At 38.7% G+C, this 24,290-nt stretch overlaps 1 protein-coding gene across 8 annotated transcripts in view; it reads left to right on the top strand.

Annotated features, from left to right (window-relative positions):
• The window catches only part of NRXN1 (neurexin 1), a 672,843-nt gene that overhangs the window by 307,118 nt on the left and 341,435 nt on the right, over nt 1–24,290 (top strand). For all 8 annotated transcript variants that reach the window (XM_059840820.1, XM_059840821.1, XM_059840822.1 and 5 more), the window contains 4 exons: nt 2,806–2,928; nt 7,397–7,778; nt 8,328–8,518; nt 23,303–23,476. In XM_059840820.1, the coding sequence (XP_059696803.1) occupies nt 2,806–2,928; nt 7,397–7,778; nt 8,328–8,518; nt 23,303–23,476 (870 nt within the window). The remainder of the gene's footprint in view (nt 1–2,805; nt 2,929–7,396; nt 7,779–8,327; nt 8,519–23,302; nt 23,477–24,290) is intronic.

Here is a 24,290-nt window from a genome sequence, read left to right on the forward strand (position 1 = left end):
GTCCAAGGGCAGGACTCTTTTCAGTGCCCTGCTCCCATGGTGTGTCATACCAAGGTTTGTCCTTTTCAAAGCCCTTTCACCAGGAGTCCCCTTAATCCTCTCTTGGATTGTGTGCAGTGGGAACGGGCAGCTTTCATGGAGTTCTGACCTGATTTTTTTTACTCTGAGTACTCTTGCAAGGGAAATAGACTGATGGAAAGCACACATTTAATTTTACAACAGGAAGAGTTTACAAGTCCCCAGCCATTAAAATAGAATAGATAGATTTGCCTGTAAATGTGAGCAGCCAAGTTGGATTTGATAATAGTGTACACTGAGGCACCTTTACACAAAAGAGACACTACAGAGGGTTGTTAATGTGAGAGTAAATTAAAATTGCATATGCTTTTAGGTCTTTTAGAGATATGAAGCGAGATAATGGAGACTAAGTGGTTCAACTATTTTAAAAATTAAAAAAAAAAGGTTGGACTAATAAAAAAGCATGAATATGTTTACATTATCATTAAATGGTGTACGCCTAGGCAGACTTAGTGACTCTCACTAAGATTTTGCTCATGTTACTTCAGCTTAAAAAAAAAAAAATCCATCTGTTGTCTCCAAATCTAGGTAGAATTGCTTCCACTGAAGTGCCTAAAATAAATTGCTTAAGTTTTTTTCACTGCATCTATACCAGCACAGTCAAAAAGAATATTATTCGCTGAAGCTTTATGCAAAACTGGTCTTTCTCTTGTCAAAGAAAGCAAACATTTAAGGAGCTGAATGATTCATGTTATTTGACCCCAATCATCTGCTTCTGCTGGGTTTGAACACCTTTCCTAGCTTGGTGTCAACACAGACACAGAAAAACAGTGTTATGAGACTCGCTGCCTTTGCTTTGCATTTTTGTTCCTGGAGATCCCTTGGCATGCCCAAAATAGCAAAGGTTGCAGATAAAAGTAGGGCAATAAACCAGCAGCAATTTAAAAAAATGCTGACAGAAGTTGGAAAACATCTGAGATGAAAACTGTCCAATATGCTGAACAGCTGCATCAAGATCTTAGTGTCCTTTTCCTTCTGTGTAGTTCTGAAGTCAGAGAGGCTTTGATTTTAGGCTTTGATTTTCTTAGCATATCTCACCCGTCACAGTTAGCCTGTGCTGGATGGAATAGAATCCCAAGAGAAAAGTGGGAGAGTTTCAGGGCTAGTTGCATGTCCCTTTCAGAGCAAGACTGACGCATGGGATAGAGTCACCTGGAAGGGCACAGTGGAGGTAATGGTCTGACTCAGGGTAACCCTAATGTTTCTGTGTCAAAAGTTATTTTGTAATGTGTCTCTTAGAATCACAGGATGGGTTATGCTGGAAAGAACCACAGTGGGGCATCTGATCCACCCTCCCATTTCAAGCAGTTTCATCCCAGAGCATATGGCACAGGAGTGTGTCCAGATAGTTCTTGAATATCCCCAGGGAAGGGAGGATATCCAGAGCCTACCTGGGTAACCTGTTCCTGCGCTCTGTCACCGGCACAGTAAGGAACTTCTTCCTGATGTTCAGGTGGAACGTCCTGAGCCTCAGTTCCTGACTGTTGCCCCTTGTCCCACTGCCCAGCACCACCAAGCAGAGCCTGGTCCATCCTCTTGCCCCTCCCTGTACCTACTCTCTCTTCTCAAGGCTGAAGAGACCCAGTCCTTCATCCTTTCCTCATCAGAGAGATGCTCCAGTCCCTTGGTTGTCTTTGTAGCCCTCTTCTGGACTAGCTGCAGGGGCTCTGTTTCTCTTTTGCACAGAGTCCAGAATTTAATTGACAACTTTAAGCTATCAGCAGCATTTATTCTGCCACAGGAACTGAACAAACAGGCTAGGAAGGTCTCTGTTTTACAATAATGTAATTTGTTTATAGCAGATTAGCTTTGCCTTTGGACAGTCACCACATGAGTTTTGATCTATTCGTGCAGCACTTGATCTACCATCTATTCATATCAATGAAAGTACAAAGTCAGATTTTTCTTTCTCTCTTGGTCAACAGTGCAAGGCACAATATCTATAATCCTTTTCTTAGGAGAAATCTTTTCCTGGGTATTAAAGGCATCCTTTTTCCTAGGTTTGGGAATACTTTGGTTGTCGCAAGTACATTGTGCTATGTACAGAATTTGCATTAAAGTGTTTGCTGTACTGCTGAGAAATAGCAGATTTCAAAAAAAAAAAAAAAACAACAAAAAACCCATATCCATGAAATGAAAAAGGAAAACATGGTTTGAAGATCTGCTAACAGCAGAAGGTACTGGATCTGAATAATAGCAAGTCATCTAGATCAGGTAATAGATGATGTTCTGATAAGTCCTAATAAACAGAAGCTAAACAAACAGAGAAGTTGACATAGATTAAGAAAAATATAACACATGCACTCACACATTCCACTTTTTATTTTCCACCAAATTATTTTTAATAAAGGAGCAAAAATCCAGTCTTGTAAATGCATTCTTGGAGTTCTTCTGGCTCACTAATCCTATTTCTTAAAGACCTGTATGAGATTAAAAAGTGAATAATTAAATCCATGTTGACTGTGCCTATTTATGAAAACCTGGTGCATACACAATGTGTTTACATAGTTAAATAGACATTAGAAGTGTTTTAATGTAATAGTTCTGTAGCATACAGTACGTAGTAGCTCTATGTTTTGCTTATACTCGGTAATTTTCTTGCTTGATGTGACTTTTGGTGAGTTTTAACATTTGCCCAGCCAGTCTCTCTGTTTCTCTCTTTCTCTGTGAGGTTCACATGTAAACTGCTTTAAAGATTGCATAATGACTGTTTGGCATGTCCTACAGGCAAAGGCCCAGAAACCCTTTTTGCTGGCTATAACCTCAATGATAATGAGTGGCACACAGTGCGCGTGGTGCGGCGAGGAAAAGGTTTAAAGTTAATGGTGGATGACCAGCAGGCTGTGACAGGTACTGTGGCATTGTGATTCCATGCATCCATGTTGCTGGGGGGAAACACAAAGCAAAACAAAAGCAAAACAAACAAAAAAAAAAAGATACAGAAGCAAAATGGCTTTATCTGAGAGAAACATGCTTTTTTTCCTTTTTCCTGGGTAAGATACAAAATTCATGTTATACATCTTAGGATGCTGTACAAGAAGTATATTATTACACTTGCTTCTAAGGCTGCCATTGAAATTAATGAAAACCTTCGTGCTGGCTTAAATGAATGTTTTTATACAGTGGTTGGAGAGAAGTGATTTAGTATGTCACTAATGAGAAGGCAAGCAAAATGCTTTTGGCAACACATTGTTAGGGCTAAACTCTAAGCCACTGCTTTAATAAACATTTTATGGATATTATACTGTGATTTGAATCTTGCATCAACTGTCCTCAATGATTATATAGTAGGCAGCATTTTGTTCTCAAATACTAAAATAGCACTTGGGGCAGGAGAAAAAAAAATGGCATGCATGCTAGCAGATGATAGAAATGTGTTTCTGTATTTATATGATCAGAAATGTTAATAGAGAACATTGATTTTTGTCCTGTACAAGACAATGTTCACATGCATGTTGTTAATAGCAACTTATCTGACTTCTGGCCCCGATTCCTTGCACAGTATAATGTGCCTAAAGTTTTTGTTAGCTATTTAGCATTATCCTTTGGTTTTGTCTACCATTAAACAACTTTTATCATTGGTTCTAAGCTTTGTTAAAATTGTAACAAGTTAAATGTTTTGGGGTTTTTTTAAAGAGGAGTGTAGCTTCTTTAATAATCCCTTTTCACCTCAACAGAACACTGAGGGTCTTGTCACTGGTAGAACAAGAATTCATATAGCTGCAAGAACATATTTTCTAGAATCAGAAATTACCAATATATCTTCCAGCACTGAAGTCTGTGTATGTTATGATGCCCAGGGTCATTTGCTCAAGAATGAAGATGGCCTAAACAATTTATTTTCTTTTGATAGTATAGGAGGAAGTATAAAAAATATTATAATCTTGCTGCTTCAACAGGTCAAGGCAGATTCTAATATAGAGAAAATAGTTTAGATCAAAATCCAGTGCAAGATCCAAATGCACAACTCCTTCACTCCTCATGCCAGAGTCCTAATTTACAAATACTGCAGGTTACATAACCTGGGTCCAGCTTTCTGGTGCAATATTTGTATTCTTTCCACAACCCAGTAAGTACATCCAAAAATGGCCAGTTGACTTGAATTTCCTCTCAGTTCTTCAAGCTTGTCTGCATTTGCATAATGCACAAATGTTTAATGTTACTAATCCAAAAGGAGAAACTCATCCCAATATTTTTGAGGGAAAAAAAACATCCTAAAATTCCTAAACTCCCTGTAGAAATCTGTGGGGCCAATCTGGGGCCTCCTCTGCTAATGAGGAGGAAACTGCTAAATGAGAAGGAGCAGAGGGAACTTTAAATGTGGGCAATCTGCTGTTAGTTCCATGAATGTCACATTTCCTACAAAGAAAATCTTTATTGTTGTGTGAGTGGTGAGAATTTTTGTTTTGTTCTGTTTTTGGGGGTGGGGGTTTTTTGGTTGTTTTGGGTTTTTTTCAACACCAAGTATTTGAAAAGCCTTTACAAATTTAAATTTCAAATGTGTGTAATAGAATTTAATGTGTAGTAGCTTTGAATTTCCTGAAAGCATAGGGAAAGTGTTGCCTTATGGGATTAAAGTATGCTGGTTCTTCAGATGTTCCAACAATCAGAAATTTGGTTAAAATACAACCCATTAATTTTTCATGTGAAAGGTTATTATAGTTTTATGAGGAGAATAAGGAAGTAAACTGACTTCCTGCTAAAAATTCCAGCTTTCTCCTGCCACATGTTATTTTCCATTTTTGATTCCATTTCCTTTGCCGTATATGAAGGAATCCCCATCGGATCCAGAAAACTTAAGCTGCAGGAAAATCTATTAAATAATTCAGCCTGACTTTCTAATTTTTACAGATTATAAAATACCACTTGTTCATTTGTGAGTCGTGCTTGGTCCTCTTTGAAAAATGCATGATGTGTGCATGGGTACACAATACAATTCAGTCATAACTACCTTTCATTGGAAGCCATGCAGGTGGTTTTGAAGAAGTTACTCATCACAGAAGAGTTTAAATATTTCCAGCCCTGATAAGTCTTGTTTTCTAAGATTGTATAGAAAATAAAAATTATTGGAAATTTACTAAATTTGGGTAACAGAATAGCTTATGGTTATGAACAGAAATTCTATTGCCCTTTTGTACGATGTTTTTCCACAAACCTGACAAATTTTAAAAAAAAACAAAAAACAAGCAAAACTAGACCAAACCAAAAAAATAAACCACCACCAAATCCCCAAACACCTAACCTCGTATGTACAAACTACATTCTTTTTTACTTCATGGCTGCATTTACAAACCCTGTGGAGCATTATGTGAAATCTCAAGTCCCGTTTGCATGTTTGTAGAACTGGAATGTTGGGACATGAGCCCAGATTCTGGAACTTTTTTATAACTATGCTCAAGAAAGAAATACATTTAATGTAGTGGGGATATTGTGCTACAGGCCAAAACTTGGTGGATTTTTGCCATGACATTATTGGAATGCCATCTGAAGGGATACAAGACTGGAATATATAATGTTCCTCTCTGAAACCTGATCCTCAGCTCTTTGGCTGTGATCCAACATAGACCTCTTGTCCCAGCAAAAATTACACATTTGGCACTTTTCAAGACAGCTCCCTGACTCATTACTGCATGGAAGAACCCACTTCTGCTTAATACATTAAGGGAAAATGGTGTCTTCAGAACTGGTGTTTAGAAACAAGAATATCAAGAAAACTGTCCCTGGGGTTCAGAGTGCCTCTTGCAGTGCTCAGCCCTATGAGTGCAGGTGGTGTCCAATGGCAAGTTCTCCTACAGAACTCATCCCAAAGCTAAGTAAGCTAATTGCAAATATTTATCATAAATTATTAGAGCAATTTTTGTGCCTGAATGGTATTAAAACTTAGAGAGCTATTTTCCCTGTAACTTCACTGATGCCTGTACTTGTATCTCAGTGCTGTGGCTTAACCTGCTTACGAATTCATCTCCCTGGGCAAATCTCAGATATTGACATTTCTCTTTCCCTTGCCTTTTCCCTGTCACACACATGTCCACAGACACTTGCTTATGACACCTACAAAGGTACAGCTGTGTCAGCCTCCTCCAGGCTTTGTGCACCACTTCTGACATGCCCAGCCTGGGGCAGTGTTCACACTCTCTCTTGGAATAGAATATTTGGGGATGGACAGAGGGAACTTCGCCTGTCAACAGCTTTGCCACTGTGAGAATTTGTAGTAGAGCAATGTATTCCATGAGAGACATGAAACAACTAAGAAACTGGGAAATTTCAAAATGGTTTGCAAAAGGTACTTTAAGTGGTGAAATTCATTAGTAATAAGAAGCTGATTTTCCACACAATGAATCAGCCCTGTGAAAATACTGCCCTACTTCTTTAAAATAAGCATGGAAAAAATTGGACATTCTGTCAGAAAAAGGAACTCTTCAGTGAACACAATTTTGATGTGCTGGGTAAGGTATTTAATAACTAGCTTAAAAACTTACCTGACCTGTATGCAGTGTACTCTGGCAGTGCTGATCCTTTCCTCCAGATTAGCTTTGCAGTCAGCAAATTTCAGGCTTCTTGCTCTGCAGTGGTCCTGGCATGGCAGAGAGAACTCAAAGGCAGCTCTGGGGCTTGCTTTCAGTCGCATTTCCAACGTAAGCAAGTCCCTTGTTGTTTCCAGAATCACGAGAGACTGGCATGCACCCTTCCTGCAGGCTTTCTGCTCTGCCCATGCCTTGGGCTCTGCCCCTTCTCCCATGTTTATCCCCATGGTACAGAGCCAGTTGCTTTCAAGCAGCTCTCCGCCCTTGTCACACAGGGCTTTTTGCAGCAGGGCTGGCATTAATGTACCCAAGACAGCTGAAACAGGAATCCTTCCTACTGCTAGTCAAGTCATGCGCATTGAGGCAAAACACATGGAATAAAACCCCTCAAGCTGCTCTGTTTCTCTTTCATGAGACTTTGATATTGTTGGTTTAGGTCTGAGAATGGCCTTTGTGTTCCTCATGTTAAGCAATTGGCCTTGCTTATAGTAAAACCTCTCATCTGGTGAGGTGTAACTTAAGTGAGGGATTTTGTTGGCAGTTTAATGTACTCTGGTAAATTGTTTCAGTTTAGAAATTTTTCTGTTGGCCTTATCCAAATGTACCGAGTGCTTTGGAAAGGCTCCTGGATTTACCAGTGATTAGGATGAATTTGGAAGAATTCCCTTTGGAGACAACAATTGGCCTAGCACATTCTGAAAAGAGTGAAAACGATGCCTATGCTTAATCACATGATGTGCTCTTTGACCTCCCCTTTCAGAGACTAACACGTGTTTTCTTGTTGCTGTTTAAAGGTCAAATGGCTGGCGATCACACACGGCTGGAATTCCACAACATAGAAACAGGAATAATAACAGAACGGCGCTACCTGTCTTCTGTGCCTTCTAATTTTATTGGGCATCTGCAGAGTCTCGCATTTAATGGCATGGCATACATTGACTTGTGTAAAAATGGAGACATCGATTATTGTGAGCTAAATGCAAGATTCGGGTTCAGGAACATCATAGCAGACCCTGTAACCTTTAAAACAAAAGCAAGTTATGTTGCACTGGCCACGCTACAAGCGTACACATCTATGCACCTTTTTTTCCAGTTCAAAACCACCTCCCTGGATGGATTGATACTTTTTAACAGTGGCGATGGAAATGATTTCATTGTGGTTGAATTAGTGAAAGGGTATGTATGGATTAGCATAACAGCAAAACCAGTCCATTCAAAGTGTGTGTGCAGGAGGAATACACGGGAAAGTTTAGGATGCAAATCTCCTTTTTCTTTTTCTTTTTTTTCTGACTGGATAGATGTGATGGATAAATGTTTCTTCCTGTTGAACTTCATGTGCTTTATTGTGACTCTTTCTTTCAGATGAAGCTAGATGCCTGAAATGTATGAAAGTAAATAATAGGTATAACTTCTCTGGTGCTTACCACAAAGAAGTGCTAGTTTGTAGCCTCCCTCTTGTTCTCTCTCTCTACGTATGTATGCATGTCTTGGTACATGGAGTGCTCGTTGCTTTCCAGAAACTTGGGACTGCACCTCAACTCATCCAAACGAGTGGCAATTTCTTGGAATCACAGTTGCTTCCCCATCTGGCATTCATTGTTGTCTTCTGGTTTAGCCAGCGCTGCTGAGGAGTACAAGCAAATAGAAAATATTAGACATATTAATTATTGCCCCCTTGCTATGTAAAGAAAAAGGAAACTTTTCCAATTTTTTCTCTTTTCCCAGGTATTTACACTATGTGTTTGACTTGGGAAACGGTGCCAATCTCATCAAGGGAAGTTCTAATAAACCTCTGAATGACAACCAGTGGCATAATGTCATGATATCAAGGGATACCAACAACCTGCACACTGTAAAGATTGACACTAAAATCACAACACAGAGCACAGCAGGAGCCAGAAATCTAGATCTAAAAAGTAAGTACAGTCACTCTTGTATTATCTACAGTGAGAGCTATTAGAGAGTAATAAACAGAATAAATCACATATGTAAAGTAGCATATAATTTTGTAATATTGTAAGAAACCTTTTTTTTCATAATAATCAGAATGATCACAAGAGATTACATCACCTTAACCTGACGATGCCAGTTTAGAGGTACTTCTGCACAGGTCAGTACAACTTTAAACGTGGGAAGATCCTGTGGGAATAAAACAAAAAAAAAAAATTTAAAAAAGGTAGGAAATTATAATAACACAAAGTGGCCCATATAAACCAAAATATAGAGGAGGGACTCAAGGAGGCCTACAATGTCTATGTAAAAAGCTTGACTTTTACATGACCATAGGTTATAAAATTAACATAACATACTCATGTAAATGAGTATGTAATAATTTCAATTGCAGGTGGGATAAACTTTGCTACCAGCACTAAACCTACATGTTATAAATCCAGCTAGATTCTTATGATCTATTTTTTATAAACATATTTATATTTTAAAATAAGTGATAGTAATGAGTTCTATGGATGGGTTTCTGGAAAACTGATTTGCATCTGAGGAAAATATTTTTTTGAAAGGATGTATAGGTATACTTTTAAAATAATGACTACCCAATCAGGCATAAGAATTTATGTCCTGGTCATGTGGAAAAGTAGTGTGTATTTTACCATTTTTTAAAAAGACTCTTGGCAGGAAAACTGAAATTTCATAACAGTCAAAGAAATATGATATTTCAAAAGCCAGGATGTTCAAAGTAGATATTAATATTCCATCAAGAGCTTATTCCTTGCTGAATTTTCTTTTAACTGCCTCTGAGTCACAGATAATGAGCTGACCTTGGTAATTATGCTGGATTTTGTGATATTTTACATGTTTGCCTCACTTGAAAGTGCTATTAAGATTGTAAGAAAGACTGTGAAAACAGTATCCTGATATGTCATAATCTTCAATAAGAGATTTTTCTATTTAAAAACCTGGCATTTCTGATAAAGCTTTTTGGATGGCTCACACTCCATTCCTAAACTAGCATTTGAAATTTCTGCCATGCTATTTCTCGGGTTTCCATTCTTTTAAACATCATCGATTTTTTGGTTGATAAAATGTAGTATTCCAACATTGTTTTTGATGCTGTAGAAAAAACATCCAGCTCGTTCCTTGACATTCTTGAGAAGGCTAGTACTACTTCTGCACATCTGTATGTCTTTAATATGTTTGCCTCTTTTCCTAGTAGTTAAATCAAGCATGGGTAGGAAAAAAAAAAAAAAAAAAAAAAGAAACAATCCTGTTGCGAGCTGATAATTAACACGGCCAGTTTATTCGGTGTATTTTTCAAATGGGTCGGTCCTTGGCGTGCTGGTTTATTTAAGGGTCTCAGGTTCTCTCCATGTGCTCGCTGAAGGCACTAGAGAGCGCTGTGATCTCACCGAAGGCGCTGCCAGGGCTGGGCAAAAAAAGCAGCCTGCAAAACCCGACATCCCTGAGCATCCCTTTGTGTGCGGCACTTTGAAAATGCGACTTTCGCCTTACGCTTTTGAAGTAAAACTGTATCCATAGCGGCCGCGTTTTCTAACCTTGAATTCCTTCGGAATAAAAAAAAAAAAAAAAAAAGGAATGAGGGACATGAAAAAAGAAACCATACTGAGATTTGAAGAGAGTAAGGTGAATTGTGTTAGGTGATTTTCTGTAATTTACCACCCAGGGAATGAGGATAGTGAAAGAATAACAAGCCTGACGTGTTCAGTGCAGGAATATATAGCAAACACCTCTCTAAAGCTGGTCTAGCACACACAGGTCCTCAGCATCTGTCTTCTCTTAATAGTATGCCTAATTTTATTTTATTGTTTCAGATGTATTAGACTATATTTTTCTCAGCCAGCTTCCTTTAAATATGGCACAATGTATATCTTGAGAATTTTAGTTTGATTTGGGAGGGGATTCGAGCTGATACTTTTTAGCCAGCAGGCTAAAAGGGAGAAAAAAATTGCCTTTCATTACTGTTTTTCCTTCCTTAGTATTTAGTATAAGTTATCTACTGTAGTTGCTTCTTTTCTATTTTACATCGGTGTTTCTTGCAATGGCATGTTTCTGTTGTGCTATAAACCCTCCATATATTTTGCTGGTATAAATATTTACAGTTAATTCATTGTCCTGTGCTATCTTAGCAACAAAGCAAAGGCAAAATCACACTTCCTGCTATCAATAGTGTATTGATATCAATAGTATCTGCTTAACCAGACATCAATAGTTATCACTGTATCTGCTTAACCAGAGTTATCATTAGGAAAATATAAATGTGTGCAGATAGTTTGAAACCTGCAGCCATTCTGTGTAATTGTAGAGTTACCAGATTTCTGATTTTGAAATCCAAGCTCATCCTTGAAAAAGAAACCCACTATACGTGGGTTTTTGCAAATACACAGTGAATTCAGCACAAAGATAAGACACAGATTGTGTTGTTGAGCCTGCACAGCATGGAAGTTGTCTGGGAGAGCAGACAGCTGCCATAAAAGTATGGGAGAGAATTTCCAATATATGTTTTCTTTTGGGTGTAGGATTTTGCTATATAGCACAGAAATTTCGTTATCACACATATCAGTTCCCTGCATAACCTCTGGTAAAATTTCAGCAGTTACCTGTGGAAACACATATATTACATCCTGCAGCCTAATTATTGCTGCAATTAGATGGGTAAATTATAAATTGGGGACAAATAAACGAGTGAAAATAATTCTGTGTTTGGATTCCAAGAACTGTGTTATTTTTCCTCACAGGGAAAATTAGCAGAGTGTGCTGAGGTGCAGTCCTAGCAATAACCCATAAAGATAAATGAGTCTGAACAGCAAAAGCAGTGCAGCTCAAGCCTGCCAACACAGTTACACAGCAAATTTCCTTTCATATATTTCAGGAGCAGATTCCTTGTCCTGCTCTCAGGAAAGCTCAGATGGTTGGCACGGCTGCAATTCAAGGCCTGAAAGAGTTGGGTGGAGGGGAATTCTTGGTTGTTGTACTTGATGCTGTGCTCTGATGTTCTGAGGGGTCTGAGTAGCCTCAAAGGGCACGGGGAAAACAAGAGAAAATTATTTATTTGATGGAGTGACTACATTGGTGGACAAGGGAAAGATTACAGATGTCATTTATCTGGACTTCTGTAAAGCCTTTGACACAGTTAGCCACCACATCCTTTTCCCCAAACTGGAGAGAGGTGGATTTAATGATGGGTAAGAAATTGGTTGGACAGTTGCATCCAGTGGTGATCAACAGCTCAAAGTCCTGATGGACAGCACAGACAAGTGGTGCCTCTCAGGGGTCCCTGTTGGCACCAGGGTTATCAAATACCTTTGTTATTGACATGGAGAGAGGCACTGAGTGCACCCTCAGCGTATTTGCTGATGACACCAAGCTGGGAGATGTGGTTGACACACCTGAGGACAGGATGCCCTCCAGAGGGACCTGGACAAGCTGGAGAAGTGAGCCCATTGTGCTCTTAGGAGGTTTAATAAGACCAAGAGCAGGTGCTGCACCTGGGATGGGGCAAACCCTGCTGTCAACACAGTCTGGGGGATGAACAGATCAAGAGCAGCCCTGCCCTGAAGGACCTGGGGGTGCTGGTGGATGGGGGGCTGGATGTGACCTGGCCACGTGTGCTGGCAGCCCAGAGAGCCAAACGTGTCCTGGGCTGCAGCAGGAGCACCGTGGGCAGCAGGGCAGGGAGGGGATTCTGCCCCTCTGCTCTGCCCTGCTGGGATCCCACCTGGAATATTGCATCCAGCTCTGGGCTCCCAGCACAGGAAGGACAGGGAGCTGCTGGAGCCAGTCCAGAGGAGACCACCAAGATGATCCAAGGGGTGGAACACCTCTGCTATGAGGAAAGGCTGAGGGAGTTGGGATTGCTCAGTCTGGAAAAGGAGAAGGCTTTGGGGTCACCTAATTTTTGGTTTCCAGTTCCTGAAGGAAGCCTGGAAGAACGCTGGAGAGGGACTATTTTACCAGGGCCTGTAGTGGCAGGATAAGGGGGAATAGGTTCAAACTGAAAGAGTAGATTTAGGTTAGATATTAGGAAGAAATTCTTCACTGTGAGGTCGGTGAGCCACTGGCACAGGTTGCCCAGAGAAGCTGTGGAGGCCCCATCCCCAGAAATGTTTAAGGCCAGGTTGTATGGGGCTCTGAGCAACCTGCTCTAGTGTAATATATCCCTGTCCATGGCAAAGGGGTTGGAAAAATTATCTTTAAGGTCCATTTCATCACAAAACAATTTTGTGATCCTTGTTCCTCTCTGTTGCCAAAGAAATGTTGTCTCCCTGTATCAGTCTGTGAGTTTTACAATGTCTATAATGTCTCTTCCCTCTCCATATATTTTTTTTTTCAGTGTGGTATGGGAAGCTGTAGTTCTGTCAGAAATTATTTTATTTTATAAGTACTTGAAGATGCATGATCTGCTTCCGAGGAGGAGGACATCCTCAAGCACACTTTATATCCACTTACCTGCTAGGGTTTAATCTTCCTCTTGCTTCTCTCCTACACATACAGGCAGTATTTAATCCCCAGAGCTTTCACACACTTTTTTAAACAGCGGGCATAAAAAAACCCTGCAAAATCCAATCAGAATTCTCTTGGAATATCCATCAGAAAATTAAAATATATTAGCATTTTAATTGTTTATAAATTGAAATTAGAAGCTGAGATATTGTACTCTTACCAAACAAGAAGGTAAAGACTGCTGCAGTTATTTTGAACTGAATAAGTAGTTACAAACTTTTACATGAGTTAGTAGTTTCAGTACTTCAGTATCCAATCCAATTTTAAACTTTCCAGATCACAGAATATATTCACAGATATGCTTTATCCTCTAAGATGATCTGCAATCATCCTAATATTGATATTGGGGTAACTATATATATATTTTAGAAGGAAATCACCATTCTGAAATAAAGCCTGCACAGCTCAGCATTTATGGGTTAACTTTTGCTGCCTGTGCATAATTTCATTTGTCAAGACCTGCTTTTTTGAACTGACATTCATAATTTTGACTTGTCTCACTGTCATCATCTTTCCTGTGGCCTTCCCAAATGTCAGTTTTAGAGCCCATTGTAAGTCATATGTTATTCCTGGGCTGTTATCTCACTTCATCCTCAAAAAATGCTATTCATATTAGAGCACACATCAGAATCAGCCTACTTGGATTAAAATAACCTGTCTAGATCTCTTGTTGTCTGTTTTACTTTTATTTCTGTATCTCTTCACTGGCCCCTAGCTTCCTTTATTCTTTTGAGATAGGGCTGCTGCTTCTATCTATGTTTGCTTTTCCATTTGCTGTTTTGTCCAATATTGTGAAAACAGACTAGACTGAAGCACCTGAAAGAAAAGTAGTTCTATTAATTTCTGGTATCACCAGTAGTTTTGCAAATGCACCAAATTGGAGCTCTTCAATGTGCATAAAGATTTTCTTGGCAATTAATTCATCCTTGTAAACTTTAATGCAATTAACTAAATTATCAGTAGATCTACTAGCCTGGCATATTCATTGATGATTTGCAATAGTCCCTTAATCTATTGATATTTCATTTGCCTGTCAAAGTAGGTTATTCATGCTGAGCTAAATTAGTCTTGATCATAACGAGGAATTCCTGTTTCAGCAGTGGAAATTGAAGTTGTGTTAATTTCATATAATATTTCTCTCTGCTGTTTTATACTGAGGCAGTTATTATTGTTGCCTCATTATATGATTTTTTTCTCTAAATTGCAAGGTCTCCATCAACAGCAGCGATCCTTTATATTTTTATCACTAGAGAAACAAGGCTTTTAGAAGCACAGAACATTGTACAAATGAGCAAGTATTAATACTTAAATTTCTCAAATAATCATGCCTGAGCTAAATGTAATGACCTTGCCAGTGGGCTGTGAATTCTTCACGCAGAAATAATGTTCTGTTCCAAATACAGAGTTCCAAATACTGTCAACAGCAAATAGATCTTCCCAGTGTGACCTATTGGAGCAGACACTGGCAAATGCAGCTGTTGTCTTCCTGAATAGTGAAGGAAAGCAGGCTCTGTTCAGAGGAAAAAGAAGGGACTTAGACCTGAGAACTCTTCTTTGGATCTTCCTATGTAACAAAGTTCTAGTAGTTACAATAGGTCATAACAGGATAAGAATAGGTCATTGGAGAACCTGATCTCATGGGAATTCCTTTATTCCTTCTTTTACCACTTTTCACACTCTACTTGTAAACAATGCTGTCTACCAGGTTGTGAAAATAATTTTGATCATGCTAAACCTTCAGAAATTGTATCCAAATTACCAAAATTATAAGATGGGGTAAAAAATGGAAAATCTATTCCACTAGTTCTAGGTTAAGCAAAGATATTCTAGAGCTTGCACTATGAAGTCAGCAGCAATGCACTAGTCTGTCAGATCAGTTCATGGTGAAAGGGTTTTTGTTTTCTGCCTCTTTTCCCCTGTTTTTCTCAGTCTTTCATACATATATGAGTGGATAGATTTGTCTTCATTCCTACAGCTGTTTGACATGCAGGTTATTGCTGCTAGTAATTGTGGAATTTCTTTCAAGCCTTTCTGGAACACAACTAAAAGTTATGTTAAGAATTATACAAGAAACATAGATGCTCTTAAAACTTAGCAAAACCTCTGCATATTCAGTATAAATATACATCCACTGCATCCTGGCCCCCCCACAGATACACAGAGTGAAGAAGCACATCCAAAATTTGCTTTAAAATGTGCTGCTGTGAACCCTCATTAACCTTGGTATTTTAACTGAGCAATCCTTTTTGCAGAAGGGCAGGTCCATGGAATATCCTCAGAGCCTGAATGTGATTGTCTTGATCAAAAGAAATATCATATAAAAATTACTCTCTGCCAGCCTGCATTCAAAATGAGAGTGTTTAACATCTCAGCTGGTTGGTAGCTTTATGTGGAGCTCTAGCCAAAGGAAGAGTTTTGCAGATGATGATCTCTGAGGTCTAGTAGGTCTGTTGGAAAGAGGAATTCCTCAGTATTTCAAAAACAAGCTCTGTTAAGAGCATGTGTTGGCTGATAAAGCAGAGAGGGAAAGCACTATAGCAGGAGGAAGGGAGATCTGAGTATACTGTGCCATGCAAATGCCAGCTTCAATAGATTCTGTCTATTTTTGAGGTGTGTGCAATCTCCAGAAGTGGTCAGAACAGGAAAGAAATGAAGGACATTTGATGTGCTTGAATGCCTCACCTCTCCACCACAGCCATCCCCCACATGCAGAGTAATTGGCCTAGCATTGATTATGTGGGAGATGGATTGCCACGCGCATTTATATGGCAATTAGATTTTATTATTTACCATTTAACATGCATCACCAACTCTCCTCACAGTCCATTGCACAAGCAGACTGCTTTGGTTTTACATCTGTTAAATCTTTTCCAATGCCAGTGCTCTTCATCTGGTCTTTAGTGGGGGTAAAAACAAGCAGAGAGAAACAGAGTGCCTGGGACTCTGAGGAATGTTGTTGTCAGGAAAATGTTAAATGGAGAAGTCTTCAGATGTGAGCACTTACTTTTTGAATATCTCCTTTTGTCTATTTAATGCTTATCTCCTGAGGTCATTGTTGTGTGGTTGCTGTTTCTCACACACCAGCACTCCCTGTGACACAGCTTTACTTGCCTGTGAAACATGGGCTCATTTGTGTAATCCCTGAGGAGCACTAAACTGAGTTGAAAATTGTAATAAGAATGAAATCTGAGCGCCGAGAGGTGGGTGCAGAATTGGACAGCACATCCAGCAAAGCATAAGGAAAAGTTTCTTGGCAGAAGAATATTTGTGGAACTGTGGAAAGTCTTCAGTGTAGTTCTGGGTAGTGTGATGGAACCAGGAGATTGGAGGTGGAGCAGCACCTGTATCTCCACTGTGTAGTGCCACAGAAATTGGTGGCAAGTGAAAACTGGACGATGCTGTTCCTGGTGCACCCACCAACTGTAAATTCTTTCTGGTACCTCTTAATTCTCCTTGCCTTTTTTTTTTTTTTTCCTCTCAGTGTGGACTACAGGGCAGTGCTACAGTGAAACTGTAAAAAGAACAGTAAAGCATCACTCAAAGGAAGAAATATCTTCAAAGTTCAATTCTCTTGACAAATAACTACAGTATGTGCTATTGTGCCAATAAGGGTGCCTAAAGAAAACCCACAATGTCAGCATTTCAGTGCTGGTGATTTCTTTTTTTTTTCTGTTCCTAATACATTTAATGGTGTATTCAGGCAAGATACTGAAAGCAGTGTAGAATTGGGGTGAAAAGATCAGTTTCTATATTCCTTCCCAAAAGAGTGACTTGCTAACCTAGAAATTCTTCTTTATTTTTTCCTTTTTATTTGCCTGTAAACATTTTGCCTTGCTTGGTTATCAGTACAGGGAATGTGAAAGATGAAAGCCACCACGTGTCCCATCATAAAACAGCCTCTTGCCTGAAGTATTTGAAAGGACAGATAACTCAGCAGAGCCTGGACAAGTAAACTAGACACCCTTTCCCTCCTTAGGTGAGAGAAGGTCTAAAAGTGATAGAATTCATCACTCCAATAGGAAAAATATTTGAAAATACTCTTTTTCTTTTAAAAAAATCACATCAAAACCAAAAGGCATCAACCACAAATCAATACTGAAGCTACAGAACAGACTCTTTGAAGTGAGTAAGTGGACATAAAACACTAAGTTTACATTTTCATGTCTTCCCTCAAGTGCCCTGCCTTGCAAGTGGTAGACAAAATCCAGTCATGCTTTGCTCTAGCAGCAAGCAGGCCTGTGAATGCACAGCAAAGTGCATATTCTCTGCTGCAAAGGGGGTTGGAAAAGCCATATGCTGGAGCGTATGCGCTGCAGAAGCTGTGTGGATGCAGCATTTAAGCCTTTGTCAACAGTTCTTCTGTTTATTAATGGGCTATGATCACAGCAGGCTTCTTGGTTTGTGGGAAATAAAAAGAGCAATTATGTCTCATCAATGCTTTTTTAAGGAGCAAATGCTTTTTTGATATGGAATGAAGAGCAAATGTTTGCTCAGGATTGATGAAGGTGAGGAGAGGCTCTGGAATGACCACTCACCCACTATGCAGGCTCAGTTCCTTTTCTAAAGCGTGTGCTGAAATTTGAAAGAAAAACCTCCACTGTTCTCTGCCTATTGCCCAAAGTAAATGTGCAAAGGTGGGTGATTCTGTGTGCTGGGGAGGTGAGAAAGCCAAGTAGGCTCCCATGTTCCAGTGAATGTCAAAGACATCTGGAAGCCTACCTGACATTTCTGCTTGAGACAGCAGCCCTTGACTGGTGACCAGGATGGTGTCTGTTCTTTTAGTCAGTGCAGATTCAGCTTGTAGAGAGCAATTTATTTTCACAATTCAGTTGCCTTAAATATACCATGAGTTGGGATTGTGTGGGTTGTCTTAGGATGAGTTCCACCATGAAGTTTGTAGTGCAATTATTAAGATACTACAAAGTGATTTCTATTGATCTGGTAAGAGCAGCTCATCTGTTTTAGGAGGGACTGGAATAAAGAGAACACTTTTTTCTTTTGAGATTAGACTTTCCCTATGGCATTTCTCAGTCTTTGCAGTCCTCCCTTGTCTTTGCCTGCCTGAGGGAAGAAGCTGTTTTATGCTTGATCATTTTGAACTAGCATATTTGCAGAAAAGTGTGCCTGACACCTTGGCTTCACCACAGCCAGATGTTCCCTTGTATTTTGGTGTGTCATATAAAGGAATTGTGGAGATGCCTGCTGTGTTTTCAGAATCCACAAAGGATAGTCAGGGCTATCCATCTCCTTCCTGGGGAGTAACACCACCCTAGTACATCTCAGAAGCACTCTCAGACCTAGCCATGGTTGTGACTTAGTACAATGTGTTGTTAGAAACATGATAAAACAACTTCTTCCAAAATGAAACAGAAATTAGGACAATAGCTGAAAGTACTTTTAAAACCAACAGCACAGCAAGAAATTGGGAGAAAGAATGTCTGCTCTTGGAGAGAATGATGGATTTGAAGGTGCTTTTGTTCAGGCATATAAAAATATTCCAGAGATATTGTCTTTATGGATAATGAAAAAGACAAGCCACAATTCCTTCCACTGTTGTATTTCCTCCTGATTTTTCTTTTTTTTTTTTTTTTTTTTTTTTTTTTAATGAGACCATATTTGAATGAATGGTTTTCCTTTCTTGTCAGCAAAGGTGTTCAAGAAATGAACACCAGATATGTACACAAAGCTCACAGATGTAGGACAGTAAACAAGTCCTACTATATCCTGGCTAACCTACTTCTTGCCTGATGTCACAAATCGTCTCTACCAACCTGCTGCTGGTTTGTTAAGGGTGCACCTGTCACACCTGAGCAGCATTCTTATGTTGTTGCCATCATAAGCACATGGAAAACAATTTCATCCCTACTTATCTTGGAATACAATGGTAGCTGTCAAATGAAGTTAATGGTTTTTGCCCACCAGCATATATCATGTAAGAATTCTCAGGAATGGAGAAGAGGAGAAAAGTCTGTGAAGTGACCTGTCAGGAATGTCACTAGTACCAGATAATAACTCTTAATAACTGCTGTTAGCTAGTCAGAAAATAGAACAGCATCTTCAGTCTTTGTTTCACATTGCTTTGGTTTAGCATTTGCAAAGTTCTTATTTTGAAGAAATGCAGAGGCTTGGGATAAAAAAAGATGAGCTATTACAGGAGGACTTGGCATTTGTTTTACCAACAGTTGTGTGTGACTCACTGTTGTGTGGTGTTCTGTGTGCTTTTGCATAAGTGTGATTCCAATAATGAATACATTGAGAACTCGGGTTAATTTATTAGCTGGCAATTTGTTTCTGTGTTAAATTTACTTGTTATTAAAGCACAAATCAGCTCTAAGACAGAAAAGAGATTAATAGGTGTAAACAGGAAAGGTCCTGTTGGAATAACTGAGGATCTGCAGTACCTGTAAAAGATGCTAATTAAACCCACTAAAATCTTCTCTTTAGGAGTGCTTATGGCATAACTGAGCAGTGCCATCATTGCCATGGGCAGGACTAGCTCTGAAAGTGACAGTGCTGCCTTCCAGCTGATTCCTCTGGCCTGCCATGCACACCTTTTTACTTTTGCTTTTTTTTTTTTTTGCCTCAGAAAAAAACAAAGAGAGGAAACAATCCTCCCACTCAAAAAACAAACAAAAAGGAGAAAAATCTGTGCACCGACTCTGAATGCAAGAAAAAAGAGGAGAGTTGTGACATCTGCTCTCAAGTAAACTGCTTTATTTGAAGCTTTTCTAGAAGGAAATCTTGGGTCATTCTATTACCTCACCTCTTTCTTTACTGCTTGCAACTTTGCCTATGAAAATTGGCATCTATTTTATGCAAACTTGGTTTTTTTTCCTTTATAAATTAAAGAAAATCAGGATTAATATGAAAAAAATGAGACGTTTTCAGGAACTCATTTAAAAATCAAACTGAGCTTTAGAAGAGAACATGTACAAGGAAAGCAGGAGCTGAACTTTAGTTCTAGACGTGATGGCTACACATTTTCAGTGGGTAGCAGTGTAGCATTAGTGTTGCATTTAGGCTCCAGCCAGTTTACATAGTGTCAGAAGCTTGTACTATTGATCTGGTGAACTGTGGTACCTTGCTTCATGAAATAACTTGCATGGAATTCACACCTGTAAGTAGGCAGCTGCACAACAAGGGATTTGCTCTGGAGTAAAATTTCTAGTAGTGAAGCTGTACTTACATAAGTAAAAGAGGGAAAACCTGGGAATATGTATTGCACTATGATGATTCCTCTGATCTCTTTTAGTAGGAACAGGGAAAAACTTTTATCTTTTCTGAATATCTGCCATCATATATTTGAGGTAAAATTTAATTAACAATATTTTCTGCAAACCTGTCTTGTCTGAAAGTCTAATGGATTGAGTTGTGTTGGAAACTACTTCTTCATTGAGATGAACATGAAAGTAGCATGTGATTAACTGAAATAAAAGTAACAATGCAAACATTTTGTGATGGCAGATAAGAAAAATTTCCAAGAGAAAAAAATTAACTGACTTTAAAACAAAAATAAAAATCTGAGTTTTAATTCGAGAGCTTAGCAAAATTTTGTGCCTGAGAGAAACTGCTTTTCATGCCAGCAGCAGCAAACTCAAAACACATATGGTATTAAACACTTGATATTAAATCTGGGAAGATTACCTCATAGTCATAAAAATACTTTTTTATACTTTATAAAAGGTGAAGGCTAATAGTCAGTGTGGCTGCTCAATACATAAGATATGTATTTGTGTATTAGGTGCACACTTGAATTTGAAATGCAGAACTCAAAGTTATTTTGAACATCAACAAAATTGAAATATTACCCAGAACATGTATTTGTGAAAATTGTATCTTTAATAGTAGGAAATGATCAGACTAATTATCAACACTCTTAGCAGCTTATTTAGACTCAATATATTGTACTTCACTGCATATGATACCTATTTGGCCATCTTCCAGTGTATATTTTCAAGAGAAATAATTTTGAGTTCCAGCTTATATGTTGGCACACTGACCTGGATTTCTGCTAGCCATCCATCATAGCTGGCAGCTGCTGCATGACTGTATATAGCAATCTCAGTGGGTTTGAGAGATGGATATCAGGAATTAGCAGGGGATCAATCTGAAAGGTTGTGGTTTTAAAGATGTAACTAATCACAGAATAAAAAGGGTTGCTTGGACAGTATATTTTTAAAGAGGTTACACGTGTCATGTGCAATAGATCAAGTTTAACTTTTTTATCATAGAAGTGATTTTCTTAATACTGTTATCTGGAATGGTTTCCCTCTTTTAAGCCTATTTGGATCAGTTGAGATGAATAATCTCTCTATTCTAAGCTGGCAGTGACTGAAGGCACAAAACGTCAGGAAACCTGGAAAGGTTTTGCTCTCTAGATGCCCTGTCTGAGAAAAAGATGAAGAACCTTTATCATGACACAAGTGTTTTAGCTGTTTTCAGTTCAGCAGATTGAAAAATGCAGGAATCTTTCTGCTGTGAATGAATTAGATCCCATTTGTGGGAACAGATGGATCACCATATTTTAATCTGTTATGTTTAATCTCATGCTTGTGAGATTTACATCGTACCCCAGAGCTCTAGAGGAAAGCAAGATCTTATTTTCCAAATTATCTACATAGAATGAATAAAGTTTGAGGTGTCTTAATATATGATGCTGCAAATGTTGCTAAGACTTTTGGTTAGTTTGCTCATAAATTCTATATGTTTATAAGCATTTTCCTAAGCATGTTCTATTTTCTCTCTATTTCACTAATCCAAAGGCAGTTGAATTTTAGGGATGATACGTGGTGACTGAAGATTTTTCTCAGTCTTTTAGACATTTATTCATTTCAGGTTATTTCCTCACAGGTAAACTGTAAACCATTACAAACAGCACTAAATTGCAGTCTCTTTCAAACAAGAGGAGAACTAGTAAAAGGTGTATCTGTGATTTACACCACTCAGAGGGAGACTAAAACTAGCCACATGGGATAGTGGCAACAGTACATTCTGAGTTCTGTCACTGTAAAACCTGCCTACAAAGCTCAGAAATCACTTAGGAAATCAACAATTTTACATTTGAGGTCATGTAGAAACACTCTTTGTCATTAGACCACCTGGTCTTGTGGTCTAGGCTCCAAAATCAGCCAGACTGGGGGTTGTTCTGGAAAGCACAATGTAGATTAGAATGTATATTCGGATAAACTGCTGTGAATTTGTGCTGGGTCATCAATGAGGATTTAATGCCTGGTTAAACCCGCAGCCTGACACTTGAGGCATACTTAGGGAGGTTCTTATGGTTATGTTGGATTGAAAAGTGACTGTTCTGTCTGTCAGACACACCCAACACATGAAAGAAATGTAGAGCCTGAATTGTTTTAAAACAAAAAAACATCCTTCCCTCAGTGTTGAAGAGGAAAGTTAAAGTTATGTACTTTCAAAGTAAGTCTATCACTGAGCTAGGAATTACTTGAAGGGAAAAAGCCCTGGTTTTCAGTCCTGAATAAGTTGCCTGAGGTTCATCAGAGCAAGCTGTTTGTTATAGGTGTCTGTCATTAGAATAATTTTTGGCAAGAAAATTCCATTTGCTCAGTGTTCATATTGCTGTTTAAAGGCATCTAACTCCCCTTGCTGCCAGATGAGTTGCAGCGGGGACAGCTGGTCATTTTGCTGTTTAACAATGGTATCTCTAAGTTTTCTCCTTTCATGTGTCCCTCAATCTTTTATTTCTTGGTGTACTTCTGAAAAGATGATTCTAGGTACCTGGACTTCAGGTGGATCCTGCTGCCTTTATCTCACTGTGCTGTGTCCATCACTGGCATGGTCTGTGGCCAGCCTCCCTGAATATTGAACAATTATATGAACAAATTGCATATCAATTATATGAACAATTGTCCCTGTGCTAGGTGAGTTTCTAGGCAGGGATTCTGTGATTTAATCCTCCTCTCTGCAATAGATGAATGTTTCCTGACCACGTGAGCTGGCACACGGAAAGCTTGCCCAAGTACTTCTAAGAAATCAGCCATACAGACTTGAAGCCTACATTTACATTTGAAAAAATACAATCCTGCAGTGCTGTAATATCTTACATCTTACCAGTGTTTGTTTTCTTCTACATTTATTTGAAAGACTGTTTTTTGGACGTATCTGTCATTCAGCACAAACAGGCCAGAAGATCAAGTGGGTCAAAGGTTCTGCTGGTTCTTTTTTTTTTTTTCTATCTAATATTTATTTCTCCTCACCAGGTGATTTGTATATTGGAGGAGTGGCCAAAGAAATGTTTAAATCCTTGCCCAAGCTGGTGCATGCAAAGGAGGGGTTCCAAGGCTGCCTTGCATCAGTTGACTTGAACGGACGGCTCCCTGATCTCATCTCAGATGCTCTCTTCTGCAATGGGCAAATAGAAAGAGGATGTGAAGGTATTAAATATGCTGGTTTTGTTGTTTTGGGGGGTTTTTATACATATATATATATATATCATAGAGAAAGTGCCAATCCTGCAGGGCTTTTTTGATATTTACACTCCATATATCAAGAGACTATATTTTACCTGCTTCTAATTGATCTTGCTTCACCCCTTCTTACATAAAGGCTGTGTTTTTCAGTATTATGGAGACAGGCATATGCCTGCCCTAAAGCACAGAGATTAATCTGAGAACATGGCTTAACTTCAGAATGTTAAATGCAGGTTCCTTACCTCCCAGTAGCAAGATTTTTTTGCATGTGTTTTGTTTACTACTGATGTTTTTTAATTAATAATAACAACAGTAACAATTAACTTCAGTGAAGTTCTTTATATCTCCATAACACTCAGGCATTAGTTAATGCTGAGACATTAGCTAAGTAATTCCAATTTTGAAGCAGACTTTTTCAGTTGGTTAATTCAAGGCTAATTTATGAAACTTTTTAATACCAATCTTCTATCTTCTGTATTTTTGCTCACCCCTTATATTAGTATTGATATGAACCTTTCTATCTGAAATCAGTAACAGACAAATATGTTTTATCTCAAAATATTATGTCCTTATTGACTCATCTGGTATATCATGAAATTTAAGTGAGGACAGAATTAGAAGAAGTGTATTTCTAATTCAGGAATGTCAATCTCTAGCTATTTTTCCAGCTGTCATTTGATCCCACATTATTTTTGCTATGGTTTATGGAATAATTTGAATACATTTTCTGTCCCTGCATATCTAATTTATTCACATAATTCTGGATTTTGTGTTTATG

The sequence above is a fragment of the Haemorhous mexicanus genome, chromosome 3, assembly GCF_027477595.1.
Source record: "Haemorhous mexicanus isolate bHaeMex1 chromosome 3, bHaeMex1.pri, whole genome shotgun sequence".
NCBI lineage: Eukaryota > Metazoa > Chordata > Aves > Passeriformes > Fringillidae > Haemorhous > Haemorhous mexicanus.